Here is a 25,582-nt window from a genome sequence, read left to right on the forward strand (position 1 = left end):
AGTCATTCAGATCTGAAATAGCACTGTGTGTGAGACAGAAACACCTATCCATCACACTGTCATTGTCATGGTGATGCTACGAGGACAAGCAGGTCGGGAGGCCAAAACCTGTTTTATAAGGGAAATGCATTCAGCTTCAACACTGAATAACAATGAATGTCATATCACAAAAGCAGCACAGGTGCAATACTGTACAATTTGTCTCCAATCCCCTTTTGGACTGTGGCTCAGATGAGCTATTACTACTGTAAAACTCTGCTAATGAGTAACACATATTCACTGACATTGCAGCTGCTCCTGAGGGAAGATGGCTGGAGAAGAGATCACTGAGGGGTTGTGTGGACTCACTACCTAGGGGGGATCTTACCGTTATGCGGACCGTGACGGTAGCCTGCCCTGGGGGCATGACTCCTCCTTGGTCGACAGCTTCAACCTGGAAAGTGTAAGAGGCCCCCATGCCCATAGCTGCCAGGTCCTCAAAGTCCAGGGTCTGCAGCACACCTAACTCCCCCGTGACAGGGTTCAAAGAAAACAGCTGCCTGGCCGATTCAGTCTTGATCCGATATGTGACATTGGAGAAGAGGTCTGCGTCCACCGCCTATGAGAAGGAAGAGGAGAGCAATGAGCAGGAGAAACAAGGATAGAAAAAACAAAGAACAGGTTAGGAGAAAAACTGGGGTGATAGAATTAGGGAAGAGGAAGAGTCTTAAAGTCTGGACCTTACATATACATATAATAAGCGCTGTGGCTGTGGATAATGAATATTAATGTTTCTATTTTAATTCTACGTTTTTATGCTGCGGGGGTTACTTACATCAATCATTAATAGGATTAAATTAAACCACTATAGGGAGTTTAAGTTGGTCCTCATTGCATAAAATCACAACTCTCAAAGCAGATATATGTCATTTTCAAAGGTTGCTGCAATAGGAGATAATTGGACTTCTACCCTCTAATATTCCACCAATTAATTGTCCAATCAGAATAAATTTGCCCCATGTGACCACCTCATTGAGACTGTCCCGATCGGCTTTTGCTGTTTAGGTGTCCTTCCAGCCCCCATTCGTTTAGAGTTGAGGCGAAGTTGTTGAGAGTAACAGTGTCACCGTCACTCCCACCCCTCACCCTCAACCCTAACCCCCTTGCTGCTCATCCTCCCCTGTTGCTTTATTACTCTCTGTGAAATGCCACTCACAATATGCGAACAATTAATCAACCCTCCACTCTGTTTGCTCTGCATGCACATGGTCCCCTTATACATCTTGTCAGTGCAAACGTATGGCAGTATTGAATCTACCCGAAGACCGACTCCGCCAACTTGAAAAGTTCTTCAAAATTTGTGGAGCATCACATTCATGTTTGCCAGGACAGATGGAAAAATGATCCTCCACTAAAGGCTGCTGATGACTTGAAAAATCCAGCTTTAAGTCTTACTCTGTTTGAGTCTAAAAATGCAGAAAGAGCTGTCATGACAGGAGAAAAAAAACACGTGTCTCTCTGCTGGGTATATAAGGCTGTGTATGTTTCTGTCTGTATAAATGTTTCCGTCTGGAAGCATTTGACATTTAAACACTAAATTGCCCGCACTTGAAGTTAAAAGATGCTAAAAGCCTGTTACTACAACCGTTGTATCAAGCACCCCTGCTACTTTATATGAGGGGAGACAGGAGACATTTCCTGATGAAGACAGGGAGAAAACAACTTTGGCAATAAACACACACATAGAAGTACTTACACTTAGCTTCAGGACCAAAGTTCCCACAGGGCTGTTCTCAGGTACATTCACCACATATGTTTGCTGGGAGAAGACTGGGCTGTTGTCATCTATATCCGTAACCTGGATGGAAAGGGTCAAGGTTGTTCGCCGTGGATCCACTGCTCCATCTGAGGCCTCTACCACCAGGTCATATTGGCTTCTAAGCTCGCGGTCAAGTGGCACTCTTGTAAAGATGCTGCCATTAGCACTGATTGTAAACAAGTCTGGATGATTCACGATCCGGTAGCGTACTTGACCATTGACCCCTGCGTCTGGATCTGTCGCCTGGGGAGAAAGAAAAATTACCACAGGGCTTTATTTTGGGTGTATAAATATAGTTGTCTCTGTCTACGTAGTGTTGAAATAGAAGAAATCTCACCCATGTAATGTTTAAGAGATAGTTCGGATTTTTTTAAGTATGTGGTATTAATCCATAGTCAGTGTAGATGGTGGTAGCCATGCTCCCAGTTTGTCCCAACATGGAAGCTAAGCAATGCTAAACTCTTAACAGGGGCAGTAGCAAATCATATTTTAGCCACCTAAAAAAGTCATTATCAGTTTATGTGTAGACTATGTACTATTTATATACTACTATATTTTCTTTGTGTTGTAGTGCGACTTAAGCATTAAAATTGGTTAGTTCAGATTCATCAGAGTCCCAAAATAGCACTAACTAAGTGACTGACTGAGGCAGCTGAAGACCAGCAGCTCCTGTGTTCATAGTTCCTAAATGAATGTTTTTGTCAATGGAATCTGGTGGCTTTGACAAGAGCATGGATGGGGAACTAGAGCTGTTTTTAGCTTTACCATCAGAATAAGCTGTCTGACCGAAAGGTGGAGCAGGTACTCTCACTCTCATGGTGTACATTTAAGCCTTTGAAGCCTGAGCAATAGGCATGATTTCTGTCAAAAACATGGGAAGACGGCAATGAGCAATGAAAGAAAAAAGCACTCCAATATTATCAAGAAATCAGTAAAACGTACATGAAAACTACCTGAAAATACTTTTAAAAGGAAAGAAAAAGAAAGAATGCAAAAACAATGCAAACAAGACATGGTGAAAGAAAGATATAATTCTGCTAAATAATATTTAAAAAAGCAAATATGATTATTATAAATATATTTTTTTCCTATTTTTTCATTTTTCCAGAGACATTTTTCTCTGCCTTTTCTAAAAATAAGCTTTAACTAATAATTTCTTGCAATTTGTGAAACATTTCTTACCAAGTTGCTCATTGGCTTTTTTCCCCATATGTTTGAAAGAAATCACAAAAATTTGCTCAGGGTCCAAGTTTTCAAATACTGGTTAAAGGCATCTGACAGCAGCACAAGAAAAGGGATGTCCCTCCAGGACAAGGGTTTATAGTTATATCCTGCTGTTTTTTCATGCCAACTGCAATCCACTATTTCCATGTAAGACAGTGTGTATGGGTAACTCCCACATACAACACCCCTTCAAAAACATCCAAACTATCCCTTTAATGGGTAGCTTGCCCATGTTAATAAGTGTTTTGTTTGACTTAATTTCAGCTAATCTGATGCCTCACATTTTTGATGATATCAACCAATCACCATTTAATACTGCCAAGCTCCCCAAACAATAAGTGAACTACAATAACTGTAATTCCTTGTACTGGCCTATCTGCTCTTGTTTGAGTTGTGATCTGTGCCAACACAAAGCAAAGAGAGACACTGTGTGAAATATACCCTGGATAATCAGATGAAGCATAAAAGTCATCTAATTTTGCCGTTATCTTACAGTGGACTGTGTGTGCTGGAAAAAATGTGAGTTAGTGGGCTGGCTAAATGAAATGTCAATAAAAAGTCATCAATAAACCACCTTTGCCCCCTGATGCTGCTGAAGAAAACTGACAACCTGTGGGAAACACTGAAAATCCATCAACATACATCAATAATAGCAGAGAGAGAGAGAAGTACTCACCAATACACAGCGTATGAATAAGATGTTTTAAAACTGAAATGCAGAGCTATTTCCCTTGAAGCAAACAGCTGTTGTGAGTTTGATGTGATCCGTTACATGATCCATTAGAGCCTGGCTTTATCCTAACGCCTTACATATTTACAGAGGCTTCAAACACAAAACCATGTGAGCTGCAACCGAGCAGAAACAACTGTCATATGTTTTAGTCTCATTTCCTGCTCTTCATATTGAGATCAGAGTCTTTGTCAAAGACTCATTAGTAATCATTTGTGAGTTCAAAGGACCAGAACCCTTTTTTATGTGAACTCTGCATTGTATCAAAAGGAAATCCTTGAATGCCCAATCTCCCTCTAATAGCTTATATGTCATTCTTTCAATAAAAAGAGCACAATATTAAAAACTGATAAAAAAGAAGTGGTCAGAGAGATGATCTCAAGAGAGGCACGCGATTCTACTCTGTGATGATCCTGCAGGGTTAAAATGAGTTATCTGCTTTACAAATTTTTATTCCCGTGTGGATATGACAGGTCATTATTATGCCTGTTTATATGTGTATGTGTGTGTGTGTGTGTGTGTGTTTGTTTACATTCAACGGTCTCCTGTGTGGTGGTAATTCTTTGTTGTAATTGAGAGAGAGACGAGATTGAGAGAGGAAGGGATGGTGAAAAAAAGACAGAGGGAGATAAAGCCACATTTCATCTGTCTCTTTGGCAATACTTTCTCAACCTCAGTGCAAGTAAGGACAAGGCAACACAAACAGGAAAAAAAGAGGAACAGCGTAAGAGGAGGACACACATACGATTGCTAAAAGCTAACCCTGATATGTTTTACACAAAGTGCCTGACAAATACTCAAAGCCAAGGGTAAAAATTGAACCTCAGCATTAAGCCTTTGCAAAACAGACTATGGCTCATAATGTCAATATGTGCATACGGATCACAACTTCTCTGTAGTGATTACATAACAAACATTCTCACTGCTCCTTTAAAGGGGTGTAATCCAACCTACTCACAGGCAATAAAATCTAATAACAAATCTGCATATTTCTATAGCCCTCAATGCACAAAGTACTATATGCATCATAGAGGTCTGTTCAGGGCAGTCCACAGGTCTGTCTGTAAAATCTTTGGTTTGTTCGCCCATATATCAGCACTGAATTATTTGGCTATTTTCTGAATCATCTATTTCCTCACACTGTAACAGCGGGTGTGGCAAGCTTCCACGTAGTTTTTTCCAATCAAGACTCATTCAGTGAGGGTAAGAGGCATACACTTTGGATAGCTGGTGGGCAGGCTTGGTAAATCGATTGTGCGAGCGAAGGAATATCCTGCAGGTGGTTGAGGCACACAAAGCAGCTTGAGCAGGTGGCTGCGGTGTTAAAAAAAACAACAAGCCCACGCAGACCTCTAATATATAGTACCTGAGAAATGTGTCCTCTTTGTGTGCAGTCGGCTTGGGTCCAGTGTTTCTTTTTTTCTTGTTGCATACAAAACAAGCACATTCATCTCTCTTTGGATGATTAATGATGAGACCTAAAATTTAGTATGAATTGGCCACTTATGCTAGTGGTAGAATGATGTCTCGTTAGACCCTGGGCATAGTATTTGCAAACATAACATTAAACACTGTTGCACTCCTTTCAAAACCAAACACAAAGGGTGACAACTGCCGTGTTTTAACCGAGCGAAATGCAACATGCTTGCAAATGTCTACAGTTACAAGCAAGATAAAAACATCAAACTCATTTTATCGAGGAATCTGCTTGGCAGATATTAAATTGCATTTTGTTTGACAGCCTCTCCAATTAGCAACAATTGCACAAGATGCTTCCGTGATGTGTCTGACATGAATGCTAATCAATTTGTCCTCCGGTCATCTGCATGCTCAGATTACAGCTTCCTGCTGTGAGCAAACAGAATGAGCATATATGGTGTAGGATTTGTCAGTCACAGAACAAATGACTCTATTAGCACAACCAGCAATGCTGTCAATTGTGATAACCAATAAATCATCTCCAGTCGATGTAAGTGTGTGTAAAATAAGAACAGGTGGGAACCAGTTCCAATTACTGTAAGGATAATTCAAAACGCTTTAGGGCTAGCATTAAGCTACTTAATAGCATTATGCATTTCCACTGCAGTCATCTTCACCGTTGGCAATTGCCTGAAGCCTTGTGGTTGACTGCTCTATTACCCCCTCTCTGCAGGGAAATTTAAGTCACTACAGGAAAAAAATAAAGAAAAAGAACTGGTTTTATAGTAGCACATCACATTTAAATGTGAAATAATTGAATAGATGCAAATAGCAGCTTAATTCATGCTGTCTGTTTCTCATCCATGCCTTCATCTGTCACTTGACTTTTACTTGTCAAATCATGTGACAGTAAGCTGTAGGCTACTGTTCTGATAGGGACACACTTTTCTCTAGTAGACTAACTTGTAACAGATGTGCACTTGCACACAAAGCTTCTAAACAAATCTCTGCATCACAAGATGTTACTCAGACCCGAGGAAAGAGAGCTTGCAGTTACAGAACATCTGTCAGCCTATCAGGCCTCAATGACACATAGAACAGTACTGAAGTGGTGTATGTTAAGAGAAGATGCTCTCTAAGAGCTTTGGCTCTGCAACTTTTTGCTATTTTTTTTCTCTGTAACCACTGGCATGTGCAGGTGTATGTCCCTGAGTGTATGAACTCCACAAATCTGAAAAGCAGCATAATTTTTCTTTGCACATCATCCTTTTGTTATTGTCTAAGATTAACTCTATTATATGTTAATTAATCATTCAGTTTTCCTTCTTTGTCGCAACCTTAGATAAGAGTCTGTTATAAACATGAAAAAAAGACCTTCCTTTACCTTTCAGTATGACTTCAAGATGACTTCATGATTTAAGTGAGAGTTAAGAAAATGTGAAAATGTGACAAATTCAGACACATTATACACAATTATTGGCACTTTAATCTAAATGCTATATGTCTTTATGGATGAAATTGGGCACTTTATTAAACCAATAGCCCAGAGCTATTATAGAGCATGAGTAGTCTCTCTCTGTCACCTTTGCCTGCAACTACACATAAGACCTCAGAGAAAGACACTTTGCAGCCATTACAAAATCACTCAACAATTGTGTCATCTATATTGCAGCCCAGTGAAGCCTCACCCTTAGGGTACAATCTTCTCAAATACTGTAAAGTGAGCATGTTTTATGTCTTAAAATTTAAGTATGTGCACCATGCATAAAAATGTCTCCCCACTATGAAAGGATTAAGCAAAGGAGACAAACCAGATAGAAACTGTGGAACAGACGCAACAAACAGGCTTGAGGTGGTTGCAGAACTAGGAGGTTGTAATTTAATGGCATTGTGGCTTGTTTGGTGTGTGTGCATATACACTTGCCTTTAGCTGTATTTTCTTGTTTTGGCCAAAGTATTTTTGATTAAACAAAAAGACATTCTGCACTGCATATTACACTGAGGCAACACAGTATGCTTTACAAAAGGCATAAACATCCTTTAGAACAATAATGTCAATGAAAATGGACAACAAAAATGAAAATAAATTAACACTGAATGAAATAATTAAACGTAAAATCAATTCTAAATGAATGGATTGTGCAGTTGCAGAAAAGTTTCAATGTAATCATGAATTCATCTTATGAAGGCTGAGGGAAGCAAAGTTTGAATTTAGATTTGAAACTGGCCAAAGTTCACCAAGGTCAAGTCAAGTTTTCACCATTTTTATTTTGGACCCAGGCCATGCAGTACTTATAAAATTAAAGCAGCTCTAAAATCTAAATGACTACTTGGAATTTAGTATAATAATTTGAGAGCAGGCATATTGTGCTCAGTTCTCCTTAGTCATGTTACTAGTCTAGCAGCAGCTGAATGGTTAAAAGACCAGACATCAGGCTACAGCGACAATCTGTCTAGCATGAGGGGAATGCATGGGTGAGAATTTGGCACACCTAATTGTTTCAATTTGTTTACATTGCCAAAAGGAATTTTGGGTTATTGCATCAATTTGCAGCTAAAATGTTTGTTTGGTCTTTATTGCAATATGTGACCAAGAACTTTTCCTTCTTGTTGATATATTGAATTATGAATGTTTCTTAGATAGAAATTCTATACTTTTTTCCTTATGTAACTGAAATCACATTCACTTATTTACATGTTTTAAGCACTGACATAGTGAGTCTTTATAGGAACAAAATAAATCTTGGTATCATCTGCGTAGCCATGGTAAGAAGTTTTACAGGATTTTTGTGAAAAAAAGTGAAAATGACAGGTCAGGTTCATGAAATTGTTATGTAATCTATTTTATTCTGATGCTGTGGTCCTGCCTAGATTGTGGGTCGTGGCTGCACTGATGCAGCGGTCCTACTCAACGCCAGCTACTGCCATCATTATTAGACATACCTCCACTATTATTATACACATATGATTATTATTGCCACATGCATATACTACAATATTTGCATATAATATTACATGTTATCAGAACTTACCTTTATGAATCTTTATGTCTGTTACTATTGTATGTATTATATTATATCTGTTACTATTGTATGTATTATATGTAATGTTATTGTTACAATTATTGTTGCTGTGCATCTCTACCCCTCTCTTTCTCTCTCTCTCTTCTATGTAGCATTTTTTATGCTACTGTTACGACATCTATTGCACAACTGGAGGAGGGATCCTTCCTCAGTCGCTCTTTCATTTTTTACTTTGTTAAAGGGTTTTTTTGAGGGAGTTTTTCCTTAGTCGCTGTGAGGGTCCAAGGACAAGGGGATGCTGTATGCTATAAAGCCCTTTGAGGAAAATTGTGATTTTTGATAATGGGCTGTATAAATAAGATTGAAAATGAAATTCTGTTATAGCATCTTTATATTCGTGACTACAACATATAACAAATATATGTTGGGCAGGCTGTGCTTACTTCATGAGATTTTACGAAAAAGTGCTGCATCAAAATAGAAATATGCCACAATCCCTACTCGATTAGCTACAACAGGCTAAGCTGTTGCCTCTCTATGTGCATGTGCATGGAGAGCAGGATTGTGTTGAGCTAAGTACTTTAATGTACTTTTCTTTCAGTCAGAAAGGCACAGCCTCAGCTCGTGTTGGCAAGGTGCCAGCTGAAAACCTTTCGAGGCAGGGCAGAGAGAAAGAGGGAGATGGTGGGGTGGTTTAAGCTCTAATCTAGCTGCTGGCTACATTTGTGAGGACAGACTTGGGGGTGGATCTGAAGTTAGCTTTACCTCATTCATACACCGAGCTTCCCTCACATGTCCCTTTGTCTTATTTCACAGTTCATAAACTCGCAACATTTTCTGTTGGTACATTTTATTACCTCCTGAAAATGTAATGGGATGCCTAACGTTAAAAGTATATCTTCTGAAAGGCAACAATTGAAACAGAATATGAGAGCCCCTGTTTACCTTTTGCATATTTGTTGCAATTACAAGGACATGACAAGGAACTGAAAAAGCACAGAAGCAATCACTCTGGTACAATGTTACTTTCTAAAGTGATCACAAAAATATTTTAAGTTTTCTAAGGTTAAAAGTTGAAATCCACAAACACTTTGGTATCAACCTAAAATGAAGATTTAGATATTTTGGAAAAATCATCACTTTCATAGTGAGACATTTAAGGTTGTGAAATTAAATTATCAAAGTTATTATCTTGTCCAAAATACACTGTTATGTAAAACGGCACAACTCACTAACTCAAGAATTAGCCCGCACAAATTCATTAGATTGGGTAACTCATTATCGGACTAATTACATTCATTTATTAACGTATTTCTCTAATTATCTCGCTGTGGACCACCATTTTTTCCATTTTATTTTTCTGATATTGTGAACCTTCATAAACAACACTTCCAAACTCAGACCAAGCTCTTTAAAATACACAGATACAGAATGATGTATACCCCCAAATGTCTCCTGGTTCACAGTTTTGAAACTGTCCTCCACCACTCTTACTGAACTGTACTGCTTTTCAAAAGTATGCTTCAAATCAGTGACTTGAGGCACTATCATATTTTAAATGGAAGAGAAAAAGAAGCAATAAAAACCAAGAACCTTAGATTTTATTGCCTCATCTGCCACTCTGTAAGCATGCATGGTATGTGCAAAGGATGTCTCCTGTCATCATTCCATTATTAATTCACTGAAACACATCAGGCCAATTAATCTACAGCAGTAATTGGAATAGTGTGACTGCTCAGTGGTGCTGAACCAAGCCAGTCAACAGGGACTCAGCGCTGGGTGACAAATCTGTCAAACTACATTGACCATGTTTGGAAAATGCCAGGTAATTTTTAACGGACAACAAAAAGAACTGAGGCACAGCTGTGACTCAGTGGTCAGTGAAATTTATGAGGAACGGCATGTGGATATAAAACAGCGGAAAAAAATGTGATCAACTGTATGGGTATCAGAGAGGGATATCTGGATGTTGATGAAACAGCAGGTTATTGATTTCTCAAGAACAAGACGTCAAACTTACCCTGACTTGTCCAACAAACAGATTGGCCTCTTCTTCTTGGGCAGTAAAATTAGTGGGTATTGTGAGGTCAAACTCGGGGTCATTATCGTTGACGTCAGTGACGACTATGTTCACAGTAGTAGTGGATGTCTAAAGAAAGAGAAATAAGAAAGAGCAATGCTATTCAGTTTTTTAGTCCATAAACACAGCATAAACCACAGAAATATGGTAATAAATATGGATAATATTGGCTAAAATGTGAAGCCAACTTTTGAATTAATAATTTATGTGATAACTTTGGAAACTTATCTCATGCTCAAGTAATAATTCCAGAAGCATTAGAATTGAACAAGGTCGACTGCTGAAAGCTTACTGATAACAAATAATGATTTTGTGAAGTACTTTTGACCCTGTGGTTTTTTAAGACAGAAAAGGATAACTAGGGTGCTGTAGAGAAACAGTAAAGATTAGCAGCCTTGTTTTTATGAGTGGGGACAAAAATCTTCTTAATGCAAAACCCAGCTCTTCTTTTATTTTACAAGGTCCCAATTTAGAACTGTTACTGTTGTCAGAAGCATCATTTAAGAGAAGATTATTGAGATTCTATTGTTGTTATGCAGTGAAAATGACACTGAAAAGCAGATTAAACACAAAAACATTTTATTAGGAATTCAGGAGGTATTGCCAACTGTGCAAAGCAGTTTTTCCAGGACAATGGTGAGCAGAGGTGGTAAGCTTTAGTTCATTCCACTTGAGGCCCTCTTCTGCTATAACACGCTGCAGCAAACTCTGCAAAGTGCACTACTGCACTCATAATTCTTTGTTTAGGGGAAAAATATACAAAAAAGTCATCCTATTACATAAAAAGCAGAATCACTTGGAATAAAAGCTCAACCTCAAATGGCAAAAAAAGTGTTTTCAAATGTTGGTTGTTAAACTGTTGTGCAAGTCAAACTACTGTAAGGCTTTTTAGTTGCCCTGACATTTTGTATAGGTATTCATAGTACTATGGGGATGAATTGTTTCAACTTTTGACTTTTCATCTCACATCTTCTCAAAATTTTAATTTGTCCACTATTTATCCAACCCAGTACAACCTCACAGAGCTGCTAAAGGGCTCTTGGCCTTGTTAACACAGAGAATACAAATTAATGGCAAATTACTGACATCAACATAGACGGTGTCACAACCCCTGTAAAAGTGAATAACCAAGCCATTAAATGTGTTGAGAAATACTCCCACAAGCACTTACGTACTATCAGCGATTTCAAGTGGTATTTAAACACCAACATTAATGCTTTGTTTGCAGAAAACATAGTGGGCTAATTCAGGGCGTATTGACCTTCTCTTCTAGTGCAGGAGATATTTTGATAGTTATTAATAGCAAACTGTAAACGGTTGTGAGATTCAGTGGCCCAGTATATGGGGTATGAAAGCATGAAAACAGATCCATCACTTTTCTCTTCATCTAATAATATGTTTTTAGAATAAGGACTAAATGTACCAATGAAGCATAATTCCATTACTTAACGAATTTATATCAACACTGGCACTTTTGTTATGGTAGAAGAAAATGTCATAGTTGTGCAGTACAATGTCCATCTACGATACGACCCTTACCTAGTAATGAGCTTCTGACAAAAGAATGAGATTGCAGCATGCACAGGACTGTTTATATCGTGATGTGAAGCAGTGAGTATGAGAGTCAAACAGTCAAAGTCTGAGCCATGGTTTTCTGGGGGAAAACAGTCAGTTGCCCCCTCTGGGTTGGGAAAGAGCTATTGCCTCAAGCTAAGGACTTTAAGTGTCTCTTGCTCACAAGTGAGGGTATATTAGAGATGGACAGGCAGGTGTCAGCAGTGAGTGGGTATTGTGCTGGACCACTGTACTGAAAAGGAAGCTGAGACAGAAGGCAAAGCTTTCCATTTACCAATCCATCTGTGTTTTGACACACACTTATGGTCACAAAGTCATTAACCACGAGCTTTGGTTAATGACCGAAAAAATAAGATTGTGGATACAAGCAGACAAAATGTGTCCGTAGAGAGGCTGGGCTCAGCCTTAGAGATAGGGTGAGGAGCTCATGCAGACATCAGGAGGGAGCTCGGAGTAGATCGAGCTCGGAGTAGATCTGCTGCTCCTTCATGTCAAAAGAGGCCAATTGAGGTGGTTTGGGCATCTGATCATGATGCCTTCTGGGAGCCTCCCTTTAGAGGTTTTCCGAGCATGTCTAACTGGTAGTCGGCCCCGGGGAAGATCCAGAACATGCTGGAGGGATTATATAATTCATCCCGCCTGAGAATGCCTCGGGATTCCCCAGGAGGGGCTGGAAAGTAGTGCTGGGCAATATAAAGATATTATATAGTATCGAGATATGAGACTATATATCATCTTAGATAGTGGATATTGTCATATCATGATATGGGATAATGATGTTTTTCCTGATTTTAAAGGTTGCGTTACAGTTAAGTGACATACTTTTCTCAACTTATCCGACAGTTCTACTTGTTTTAATACTTGCCTTTACCCCCTTAGTCATTTTATCTACATTACAAATAATTACTGATCAAAAATGGAATTGTGTTTATATTTTTTAAAGTTACCAATAGTCATCCCTACAATATTGTCACATCAAAGAGGGAATTCGGTTAAAAAAAATTGTAATGTTCGATTCTTGTCTCCCAGTTCAAGCATTAATGAAGTACTTTTGAGAAGATTTAAATATATCGAGATACATATCGTGTATCGAGATAGAGCCTAAAAATATCGCAATATAATTTTCAGTCCATATCGCCCAGCCCTACTGGAAAGTGTTGCTGGGGAGAGGAACGTGTAGAGTACCATGCTCAGCCTGATGCCCCAGGAAGCTGGCCTTGGATAGGTGGATGAAAGTGGAAGGAGGGATGAAAAGTTGTCAACTGTACATCAGTCATGTCCAAAGTAAATTGATTCAGGATTTGTTTGATCTCAAAGCTCATTGGGAGAAGGAAATTTTCCACTAGCATTATCTGATGTGTTCATTCATTTGCAGTACCAATGTGTAGCAAAGTACTGCCGTTAACCTTCAGACAGAGACACACTACACACACCTATAGCACGCCTATAAATCAGCACAGAAAAATGGCTGAACATGCACACTTTTTTAACTCTCGGTGCACTGGGACGAAACTGTATGCAAATAATGTTGTAAATGGTCTCCTTTGGGGGAGGAAGGATGGGCGTGTCGTGGGAGGAGGTGGCCCTTGCAAGAAAAAATACTTCCCAGAAGACAGCTGTTTGAAGTTGGCCTGGCAGATGAGACACTCAGCAGCAATGTCACAAAGGAAATGACCCAGTTAATGTCACCTTCATGTAGCCATCTGTTGGGAATTTCTCCACCATTGTTGTTTTCTTTGTTCTAACTTCTGAGACGTACATAATCAGTGCTTTCATGAACAACTTGACATTGCAACCCATGCTGAAAAACATCACTCCTCGTGCCTCTCTTGCCTCCCTTTCACTACTAAGATACAAGAGGACACATCAGTGTGATGATGGGGATCTACTTCTTTTCAATTTCACAGAAGACCCTGGAGCCTATTAGCATCTCCATCCTGGCGTGGGTGTTCTTATCAAAGGCAAAAATCCTACCTCTATGACCAGGAGTGTGATTAATGAGCTGCGATTATTTATTTAACATAAAATAGATGGAGCCCTGTGATGTCTCTTCTTCTGTCCTCACTGCCTGAAGGATCCAGAACTGGCTGGTGGTGCTTTTGCCTTGTGACAAACCATGACCAGAAGCCATGCTGCAGGGACTGAAATGATCAGGCTGTTAGTAGTCCCTCCTCTGAGGGCAAAAAGGACATCTTTATCCAGCATCCCTGGGTGAGTTTTGTGAGATCTGGGTCTGCTTGGTGGTTATGATTACAGCTTGTTGAGAATATGCTGAATTGGTCACACAAAATGCACCAAATGCATAAGTTTAAATTCAACAAGTACTGTGAAAAAAGTTTGAGTGTGCATGTGTGTGTATGCCTGCGCAGATTTGACAATACTCAAAGAGCACCAGGGGGGAGGATGTCTTGCTTTGCTCCTTGTGCCAGGTTCCCATGGTTACCGAATATCTGCACTAATTACACATCCGAATCCCTGGTGTCCCCCTCCATTTTCTCTGTGGCTTTCTCCTCTCTGTGCCCTCCTCCTGTGCTTATTTTGATCCCTTCCCTGTCTCCAGCCTTTCTCTCAGCACTTCGTCTCGCTGAATGAGTCCCCTTCTGCAACCCTTTACCCCTCTCAGTCATTCGACTTCCTTCCTGTTGTGACAGCATTTCCTCCTAGCTGTGACATTTAGCCCACACAAGTCAGTCAGTAATTTTCTGCGTGGACGAGATGTTACGTGCGCACACGCACACACACACACACACACACACACACACACACACACACTACACAGGTAAACGGTGTCGACTTGTACAGTCTGTCCATCAATATCAGGACAAAGAGCACCAGCTTGTGGTTACCTCATTCTGTGAGGTGAAGCCCCATCTCACACTCTCTTTACTTATCTGCTCTTTTCTCTCTGACCTTGTCACTGTCCATCTCCTCTGCCCCTCCCACTCTAACTGTCCCCTTTGCACTCCTGGGACACTCACAAACACTAGGACACACCGGCAGCACATATGCTTCTTACACAGCTCCACTTGACCAACTCATGATAGTCTACCACCAGATGAAAAGAGGCTGTAACTCTGAGTGTTTATGTGTGTGCAGGTGAGAGGGGGGCAATCAACATCACTCCAGTGACAGCTCATCAGCTAATGTTCATTATCTATCGCGCACAGCATCTTAAAAAAGAAAACCACGTTTCACCTCTGCCTGGAAGAGAGACAGCTGCGAAAACTGAGCCAACTGAGGTGAAGTCTAATTAAATTAAGAAGGTTTATATGATTATCAACTCTCGGTGGGAGACGGAGCTGCCAGCATTCACTTTTGGTCACAGAGACAGCTCTGTGGATGTAAACACTCAAAAGTTACAACACATGATGACATCCTGAGGGCGGGAGTTTTTAAAGGGGTAATCCACCAATTTTACAATTAGTGATCAGTTTACTAGTTATCATCTTTACTACTACTGAGCTGAAATGATGTTTATAATCTCATCTGTAGCTCTGAAAGAAGTTTTTCAAATCTGATAAAGTAACTCTCATAATGTCATGGTGATGACAACAGAAAGCCGGCATACAAAACTGCAGATGTGGACATTTACTAGCCAATGAGGATTCAAGATCACTGGGACACCATCTGTAAACTTTTAAAACAGTAGTCTGATTTTTTGTATGTTGTGTAGCATTCTGAATGTAACCCCATGTTATTTGCTGTTTTGTCATGCAATGTTTACTTTCTTGATTTTGTTTTGTTTTTCTGATTGTCCTTTGTCTGATTGTCCTGTTACACTTAAAAGAAAAAACAACAACAACAATAAAATTCTTAATACATTTTTTTTAAAAGTATCCAGTGTTTTTGGAGCTCGAACCATGTTAGGAACTAAAAGTCTGGGTATCTCTCTATTAAGTTCTTTATTTAATGACTCACCAAATTTTTACTAAAGTGCAATATAGAATCACTGGATAGCTCCTCTGAGAACGAGCTTTGAATGTGGGATAGTCACTGTGTGTGTGCGCATATTAAGATATTCAATGGCGAGATACAGATGCTTTTTTTCCACTAGTTGGCAGCTATGCATTAAATTTGCTCTTGATACTTTTAAGTGAACCACACCAATCAACTTTGCCTTAAGTATTGTTATCTTAAATGTAGCACATTATCTAAATTATGTTTGATAGGTCACAATCCTTTGGCAATTTAAAACATCACATAACTGTTCTGTCGAGAAAAATTGTGTTGATATCTTAAACTAGCTAAATGTAAAATACACACCAAAATATACGCTTGTGCTAGGTGTAAAATGTAAACAACAAATTTAATTAAAAAGAAGGGCACTCAGGGAGTGCGGACCTCCGCCAAGGCCAAAATGCCCTTTCTTGCAGTGTAAACCAAAGTGAAAAACAACATGTGTCTCCGCCCTGTGATTTGGATTCCCTCCAAAATGTAATGGATACTTCCTTAAACTATGCTACACCCTTTCACCAAGTTTCATGAAAATAGGGACAGCTGTTTTTCCGTTACGCTTGCTGACAGACCAAAAAGATAACTGCCATAAAGGAGGTAACTATGGGCTTTTAAACCTTGTTGTGCAAAATATTTTGCAAACGCATGTAGTTGCAACCTAGCATTTGCCATTTGCCAGTCAAAAACATTAACATTATTGCAGGGTAGAATTTGCCCATAGCCTTTGTAATTGCAAAGATGAACACTTGGTGAGTGAGAGTCACTCGAGTTTGAAAACAGGAAAGGTGACCAATAGACTGTGGATAAAAATAATTCTAACCACTAAACAGTTATATTCACAGCACTCTTTCTTTCAATGGCATTTGTTTATCAGTGAGAAATTTCTACTAAGGAACACATTATCGAATAAAGAAAATTACATTTTCCACTTACACTACATGGATTTAAATGAGCAGGCAGCCCCTATTAGCCTGGTGTCACACTGGTTTGGCAAAAAGCAGTGGCATTCCTGACCTCCAGAGCCACTACAGAATTTATGAAACTGTGACAAAATCACAGGGTATTTAAGTCTGCAAGCTCAAATGCATTATTAGATTTTCCAGGCTAATGAAGCACTAGGGTTCAGCAAGCCAAATTCCCGAGCTAATAAGCTTGTATGAGATGATCTTATTGAGGCATAATGTGTTCAAAATGTTTGAGGATTGCCGACCCCGAGGAATCAGGCCAATAGTTTAATAAATGTGGGTTGTGGCTCACCCCTCCAGGGTTGCCGTCGGAGGCTGTGACAATCAGACGGTACTGATCTGTGGTCTCTCTGTCCAGAGGCTTCCCCAGGAGCAGAAGGCCAATCCTGTAGAGAGAGGTCAGAGAACACACACAGTTACTATTACACAAAAACAACTCGAGACATTGATACAACTTCCTTACTAAAAAGAAAAACAATTTAAGGCTTTGTGTACACTCTTAGCAGTAAGGGTTCCATGAGGGTTCTTGCTAACCGGCTGAGGTTCTATCCAGAACCATTTGCTTATGACGATGTTTTTTTTTTTTTAAAGACAGGGTTCTTTGTAAAAGAAAGGGAACCTTTAACAACACTTTTCATCCAAAGAAACTTAGAAAGAGTTCTTTAAGTAATGCTGAAAGCATAGTTGTTAAAAGATCCTTACCCTCATATATTGAAATATTTACCTTGTGTTTCAAATAGAATTTTTAAATGTAGATGTATCTGAAATTCCCATAATCAGTTCATTTTTATTAGCATTCTGCCATAGTTGATATTTTTACCATCCTTTCATGCCATGGTGTGCTGGCATTTTGTAATTAGTTTTAATTTGTCTCTGATTATAACCCTACTTCAACATTGGAAAAGGCTTTAGTAGTGGTTTCACAAAATCTCCATTTCTCCATGAATAGGGTTGCAACGGTATGAGGTTTTGAAGGTATGACAAACAAAAATATTGCAATGTAACTGTGTCAAGGCATTGCAGAAATGTCCTTTAGTTACAATGACCCTTGAAGGAATGTACGCAAAAGGGCTGCATATTAGAGCTACGTTATGTTAAAAGCTACATAGAATGAATTCTCCATAAAGCTACATTACAGTGAAGGTTATCTACAGAAGATTACTGTTACAATGAATTTAATCAAAAACAGCAACATCCCATGACTTTTTCTAAAACTTTCAACGATTTTACTAATCTCATGACTTTCCCAGGCCTAGAAAACAAGTTTGTGAAATCCATGACTTTTACAGGTTTTCCATGATCGTGGGAACCCTGTAACCCTTTGTGTTGGTTTCCTGTATGGGGACAAGCCAAAGAACCCTGGTGTAATAAGCTCCTTTATCTCTAAGAAGGTTGTCACATTCCCATGTTACTTGACTGTGCCATATGCAGAAAAAACGTTCATCTAAAGGGATTTGTACAATAGTTTTGAATACGTTATCACTGATGCAACAGAGGGTGATGGAAAGGGCTGCACTTCAGAGCTTATTTACTTCCAGATTAGACAGATTTACAAAACGTGGTTGCTGATAGAGGAGGATGAGTTTTGGGTAAAGAGCAGGTGGGATTTTAAATGCTCCCACTCTGTCTCTCTCTCTCTCTGTAGCCCGCCTCTCGCTCCCACAGCACATGGACTACAGACAGAAAGATTCATGTTTCCTTTCCAATGACTGCAGCACACACAGCGGCCCTCCACGCTCGTTCACAAGGTATAATTTGGCACTCTGGCATTCCAAGCACAAAGTGTGGATGCATTCCCAAGCAGAACGCTGAATTATCTTTGTTTGCACACACAAGCATGGAGGACACGTGAGTGCGAGTCCACACACACACACACACAAAAACAGCATGCACAAAACAATTTCACTGCCACACTCAGGAGACGCTCTGCCAGAACCACAAACGAAAGGAAAGACGAATGCATCTGAACGCACTGCTAGATTAATGCCCGTTGCAATTCCCCGCTGTCCCCAAGCTCCTTCACATTTCTAATTTAAAGCTCCTTTGGCCAAACAGTCGAAGCAGAACCTGACCGCTGCTTCGCTCCTGCCTCTCCGGCCCATAAAGTCAAGCTATAGAGCCTCATCTTAACATCTGACAGGGAAATTACAGAAACCTCGATTAACACTGTCTACTTTTCAAAGCACTCGCCTCAAGTTATGGTAAACACACTGCTTTCAATCCAATACACCTCGTGATCGCTGGTTCAAGAGGGCAAACACAGCTTTCTAAAATCACCATAAAAATGCAGCACACCATCCTTCACTGGCCGCTGTGCTCATGTTTATTTATACGCAGGCACGAGAGCTGAAAATAGGCCACTGTGCTCAATGAAGCTGAAGGTGCAGGATGCCTTTGATTTGAATATGATAATGAAGATATACCGTGATAATTGCCATAATCACAGTGATAATGATGATGATCTTGATGCTGTTGATGACAAAGATTAGAATGATTAATGCCACTTTGCCAGCCTGGGGAGTTTATTCCTTACTACATCTGGAGTGCTGAGCCACACTTGAGCGGCGGGGTCTGAGAGGTTCACCGATCATGTGTGATAGCGTCCTGCCTCCTCTCCCCAGCAACCTCAAATGAAAAGATGTTGTCAGACTGACAGGGTGCTGTTAACAGCATCGTCGAGAGTGACAATGATGCAGGTTAGAGGCTATCCATCCCGGTCACACTAAGTCCGATTTTCACTCTGCTCGGATCAAGTCTCTAAATGGTAAATCAGACTTGATGTACAGGACGATAGTGACAGGAGGCATGAATATTCAACCTCAGATACAACAACTTTGATATGTTAACAATCACTACACTCTAGTGATTAAAACAACAGGAAATTAAAGACAAAACTGTGACGTGTTTGTATTTGAATTTGATCATTTTAAATACTTGAGTCACTTCATTTAAAAATGACACTGCAGTGTTTGGTTTCAGAGGGTGCTAAAGAGTGTATCTTCTTCTGAACTCTGTCAATTTCAGTTTCAAAATCACTGTGAAGCAATGACAATTGGCTGCCAACTGGAGACTTGAGCACTGCAAAAAGCTCAACTATCAAAGTTGGCATGGCCTCTAGGTTAGGTTTTTGTGACTTTGACATGCTACAGAAAAAAGGCTTTGGCTTCAAAGGGGATGCTGTCATCAACAAAAGGAGAATAACAGCAAAATCTGTGGATTATAGCCTGACTGGATTTTTTAGGCTGATACTTAAATCAATAGGGTAATAAAAAATAAAATTAATACAATGGCCGATTAATATATATATATTTAAACATAAACACAAAAATATTGACAAACAATCTTAATACAAATCTGTCAGATTTACATATTTAAAATGGTAATCAATAAATGTATTTTTCAATGTAAAAATAAACTTGTCAGTGCTCTCTGGTGGACCAACTATGTAATGATGACACTGTGTCTTACCTTACACCTGGTTTAGAATTTCTGTGCTGCCATTTCTTGTTACCTTTTGGCCCAATACACTGATATTAATACAGCTGGTACCTGCAATAAGCTACTATCAGCCTGGCTGATTAATCTTTCAAACTCTACTTACTCATTGCCACAGTGCAATGTTAAACTGTATAAATAAAGTTCAAACTGTATTGAGGCTAATCCAATATTGACACTTGATAGTTTCTTTATCTTTATTTGTGTGAAATATAGACTGTTATTCATTTTACAAAGTATTCCCTTAAATTGGTATTTTAAAGAATTCTGATAAATGGAGTTTGTTTTGATTGGACATTTTACAGGTGAAATAACTTGTCAATTCTCTCTGGTGGACAAATTGAGACAGTTCTGTTTCTTAATTACTTCCAGCACATCTTTAGTATTATGCAGTGACATTTCATAATTGTCAGCCGACATATACTCTCATACTATACTCTCATAGTTTATCTGCAAAAAGCTATAATCAGCTGTTATATTGGTCCGGCTGACCATGTACTTTACATTCACTGGGCTGTCAGGGGATACTTTTCTAGTACTTGATTTCATTTTGGATCTATTATATCTGATCAAACATAATTTTGTTCCAAAATGACACTGCCCATAATATCTAGAGGGAGTACTGGGTACAGTGATGAATATTATATGCCATTTCTGTCAAAAAAAAAAATGCCCCTAAAATCCTGCACACTGTACTTTTAAGTGATCATCAGTCACATGAGCCCTGACACCTCACTAGAAATACTTGAGACTTCTTTATGATGTGTGAACTGTGATCCTGCCTCTGACGGTTAGTATGTCGTTACTGAACGCGGTTTGTATAGTGGCTGGCGTCTGACAGCTACAGATTCAAGGGTGCGCCCTGCTCTCTACCATAATGGTAAGTAAATCTGATGCATTTCCACCTGTTCCCTCGGGAGAACCTGCCCCATTTATAGGGAGTTATAGACTGGAGAGCTCATTATTCATAATAGCTAGATTGAGCCAGCTCCATATGTAGCCTGAATCCAAACATGCAGCAATGTGAAAATCTCTTCACTGAATCATACTGGAGTTCTGAGGGGTTGAAAAGTGAAAGCATGAAGTAGGGCTCTGTATACTGCACACTCGTCAGGAGCACCAGCTAATCATTCCTTGATTCATCATGTGCTAAATCAGCACCTGCTTGAAGTTATTATATTGCTGGGTTGCTGAGTGCTTGTGATGGAATTGTAATTTTTCTGACATATGGAAAATGTACTGAAGAAGGTGCACCTAATTCAAAAAGATCGCTGTCATATCTGGTTGAAGAGATTACAGTGGTAACGGCAACAATTGCAGCATTATTTGATCGTGTCACCATGTTTTTCTTGCCATTACCACTGAAGTAAACATCCCACCATAAAACAAACAATTTAACACTGGAGCAGATTAAGAGTAAAAAGGAATACATGGCTGCAACCGGGCTTGTCCTTGCATAGCTGGAAGACGGAGGATGCAGACAAAAGAGGCTTTAATCAATTAGTGAGAAACGTGTCTGGCAGGGTCCTGCATTTTCAGTCCCCCCACGTCTTCTCCCTCCATATATGCTTGCTTTTTTCATGGTAACACGGCACTGACCACTTTAATATTTTATGCCTTTTCCTTGCTCCTGACAAGTGGTTGAGTGAGGTGGGTTTTTCAAATGGTGATGTTTATTGTACTAGGTAAGCTTAGATATTTGGTGTCAATTTCCTCTTCAAAAATATTTGGCGTTTTATGTTCGCTCAGACAACAGAAATACTGAGATAAGGACAAAAGAGAGAAGGAGGAAACCAGCTATCAAATAAAGTTTTATTCTGTGTGATTATTTTCACAGAGTTCATCTGAGTCAGCGCTGTCTATCAGCTTCCCGTAGCTCTGACCTAACCGCCCACGCTTGGTAAAAAATCATGTCTCTCCCTGTTTTTTTTTGTTTTTTTTAGGCTTACACACATATCTAAAGCATTCAAAAGATATGAAGAATATGAAGATAGGAACTTTTCTCCTCATCAAACCACTTCTTGCACATATTAAGCAATGACACAGCAGAAGAACTCTGACAGGATACCTCAATTTATGTTGCATCAAATATGCAACAAATAAAGCTAGTAGTAGTAGTAGTAGTAGTAGTAGTAGTAGTAGCAGTAGTTTTATTAAATTCATTTTTTCCATATTTCCTGAAACTGTCACTGCATTCACACAGCACTAAATGAGACAGATAATCTGTGCAGTTAAAAAAAAATCATAATGCTTTGCCTACTCTATTATCTGGTTGCACTTCTAATAGCCTTACCACACATGAATGAAAACAACAAATCAGAGCCGAGAAGTCTCCAACTCAACCGTCAATCACTTTGTGAACTGCAGTTAAACCTTTAAACTATGTGGTGTGGATCAAATATGAATCAAGATTCTGTTACTGTTTGTCCCGCTGTGAATGTTCTCAAACATATTTTAGTATACTGTTTAGTTGTAAAGTCAGAAAGTTGGTGCTTCTGCTTCAGTCGATTATTTCGGAAACAACAGTTTAACAGCGGACTGAAATATAATTCTGAAGACATCTGAGGTAAAATTAGGCAATGCATTACCGGAATCTTGATTCGTATTTGATTAATGCTGCTTAGTTTGACAGTTTGACTGCAGACAAGCAGTGATTGATATGACTGACAGCTGAGTTAGAGGCTCCTTGGCTCTGATGCACAGATTATCCGTCTCATTTCCCTCTTTCAGAATAAAGTGACAGTTCCAGCAAATATGGCACAGCGTTATTTTTCAAATGTCACCAACTGTAACTTTAAGTAATGCACTGAGAGAGGTGCCCCGTAGCCCTTTGCTGCATGCCATTCCCTCTATGTCTCTGCTTTCCTGTCACTCTTCATCAGTAATAAAGACAAAACAGGGAAACAAAGCCTTAAAAAATATGGATGCATATTGGGTCCATATATTATTCTTATTCTTATTATTAGTGTTTTGTTATTTGTCCTATAGTATTTTGTTGTTGTTGTTGTTATGTTGTGTTAATATAATTTCTGTCTACTCTTTGCATCTGATCCATTGCAGGTCTATTCCTCCTATGTTGCTCTTTCTGAGGTTTCTTCCCTTATTTTCCCGTTAAAGCTATACAGATTGTTAATCCCTTTGAGGCAAATGTGTGTTTCATGTTCTTAGGCTGTACAAAGAAAACTGAATAAACCTGACTAGAACATTAGTTTTCATGGACACAAATAAACAGCAGCAGGTGAGTGTGTTTCAGCATGTGTGCTTTTCAACTTGGTTCACTGGGATTCTCAAGAGTGCCAGCAGCCAGCGCCAGTGTTCATAAAACAAAGTCATTTATTGGCTAATAATTAATCCAAAACCAATAATTGGTAAGTCAGCATTTACTCCCTACCATTACAGTCCTTTTCCCTCTCATTCTTTCTTCACTACCACCATCACTTGCTCCGACAGTCTATATCATCAGAGGGAATCTAATGACGAGCCTGCCAGGTTTGTTTGAAGGGCTTCCTCACTGGCCATTACAGCAAAGATATGGACACTGCATCCCAAACATAACGTCACTCTTCATCTATGTATAGCCTTTCACACTTTAGAGCACAAAATGTAACACACAAGCTGTTGGAGACTTTGAAAGCTGTTGTCCTTGATAAACCTACAGATATAAACAACTGTTTTGCATTGTTGCTTAGAAACCTCATCAACTCCCAAACTAATGTCAGTTTGAAAAGTATTTCAACAGGATTTCTGTAGATTGCAGTCCAACTAATGTAATGAGCCCCTGGCAAACTATTATAGTTATATTTTTATTATACTATATTTACTTTAATGCATGCAGATGGATTAAAATATATATACTATAATAAAAATAAAATAGTCTATCAGGGGCTTATTACATTCAAGGAAGCAGAGACCCCCAGAGGAAACCCACATAGACACAAGATAAGCATGCAAACTACACAATTCCTTATTCTTATTTTCATTTTAAATTCATGCTATCAAAGGAACACATGAGCAAACTTCTGTCAATCAATATTTTACTAGCCTTTCCATCTACCCATATATCCACACAACTATCCTTCCCTCACAAGTGGGCCTTGGTGGGAATGCCTTATGGGGCCCGTCTGCACTTGAAAATTATCTGGACTTACGTTTCAGAGAGGTTGAAGACCTTCTGGGAATCCCCACTCACAATGCTGTATGTGATCGGGTCATTTTCTCTGTCTGTGGCCTGGGGGAAGGAAAAAAAAATCAGGATCTTGAAGATCAAATAGTACCATTAAAATTGAAGGCTATGAGATGTGACAGCTGAGCAACAAGGGTGCTGGATGCTGGAGAGTGAGACATGAGAGAAAAGAGAGAAAATGTTTTGTGACCGCAAAACTACATTAAACCTTAACAATCTGCTAAAAATGCCATCAAACTGCTGCAGCATAGTGAATACTGAATGACTGCATTTGTGTCGTGTTTTGTTGTCAATTCAGTGTTAAGTTACTATAGCTGGAGCTCTCTGACCATAAGAGGATCACATCCAGTGGATTTATATCCATTTTTTTCATCTCTTCAGTTAAATTACTGGACATTCTGGTAAAAGGTTCACTCAACTTTATTCAAGCAGTGAAACACCAATGGAAAGAGAAAAGAAACCAGCCAGTGCGCTCGTGTGCTTCACTGGCAAGGACTTTTCCAAACTACGGCCCAGAATATTTCTTGTCAGTGTGTGTTCTCTGTGCAATAAACAAGACAAACTTGAGAAAACAGTGGAAAAAAACGGAGACTTCTCTTCATCTTCCCTTTTTTTTTTTGCTTTATGGAGATGTAGTTTTGTGGATCAATACTAGAATCTGCGCTGCAGCTGGCAGGTTTCCATCTTTTCATAGCAGATCGCAACACAAGCTCTCTGGCTAATAAAGAGGTGAAGGACTCTTTTTTTAACACTAACATTTGCTTATGTAATGATGTGATAGGGATTCTGCAGCACTGTTCTCCTGAACATAGTAAATGGATGAAAACATCCTCACTGGACTCATCTCTGGTAGCAATGAGCCCGCCCACAGGTGAAAGACTGACCACCTGGTAGAGACAACAACTTGGAGCTACACTGCAAAAATGGCCTGTCAAATTTAAGGCCAAACACCCTAGATTTAAGCATACTTGCACTTAAAAGAAGCAAATTTGGCTGCCAGTACAGTAAGCAAATTTTGCTTGTTAAGATGTCTTAAAACCAGTAAAACTGTGTGCACTAGATAATCCATTTATACTTAAAACAAGACTAACTAGATTTTTTAATCTAAATATAAGATTATTACACTTGGTTAGATC

At 39.2% G+C, this 25,582-nt stretch overlaps 1 protein-coding gene across 1 annotated transcript in view; it reads right to left on the reverse strand.

The window, feature by feature from the left end:
* The window catches only part of LOC121954395 (protocadherin-15-like), a 254,356-nt gene that overhangs the window by 78,182 nt on the left and 150,592 nt on the right, over positions 1 to 25,582 (reverse strand). Inside the window, exons 18-22 of the mRNA XM_042501870.1 lie at positions 24,412 to 24,491; positions 17,061 to 17,154; positions 10,215 to 10,343; positions 1,736 to 2,041; positions 368 to 598 (exon numbers count right to left, since the gene is read on the reverse strand). Coding sequence (XP_042357804.1) covers positions 368 to 598; positions 1,736 to 2,041; positions 10,215 to 10,343; positions 17,061 to 17,154; positions 24,412 to 24,491 — 840 coding nt within the window. The remainder of the gene's footprint in view (positions 1 to 367; positions 599 to 1,735; positions 2,042 to 10,214; positions 10,344 to 17,060; positions 17,155 to 24,411; positions 24,492 to 25,582) is intronic.

The sequence above is a fragment of the Plectropomus leopardus genome, chromosome 15, assembly GCF_008729295.1.
Source record: "Plectropomus leopardus isolate mb chromosome 15, YSFRI_Pleo_2.0, whole genome shotgun sequence".
NCBI lineage: Eukaryota > Metazoa > Chordata > Actinopteri > Perciformes > Serranidae > Plectropomus > Plectropomus leopardus.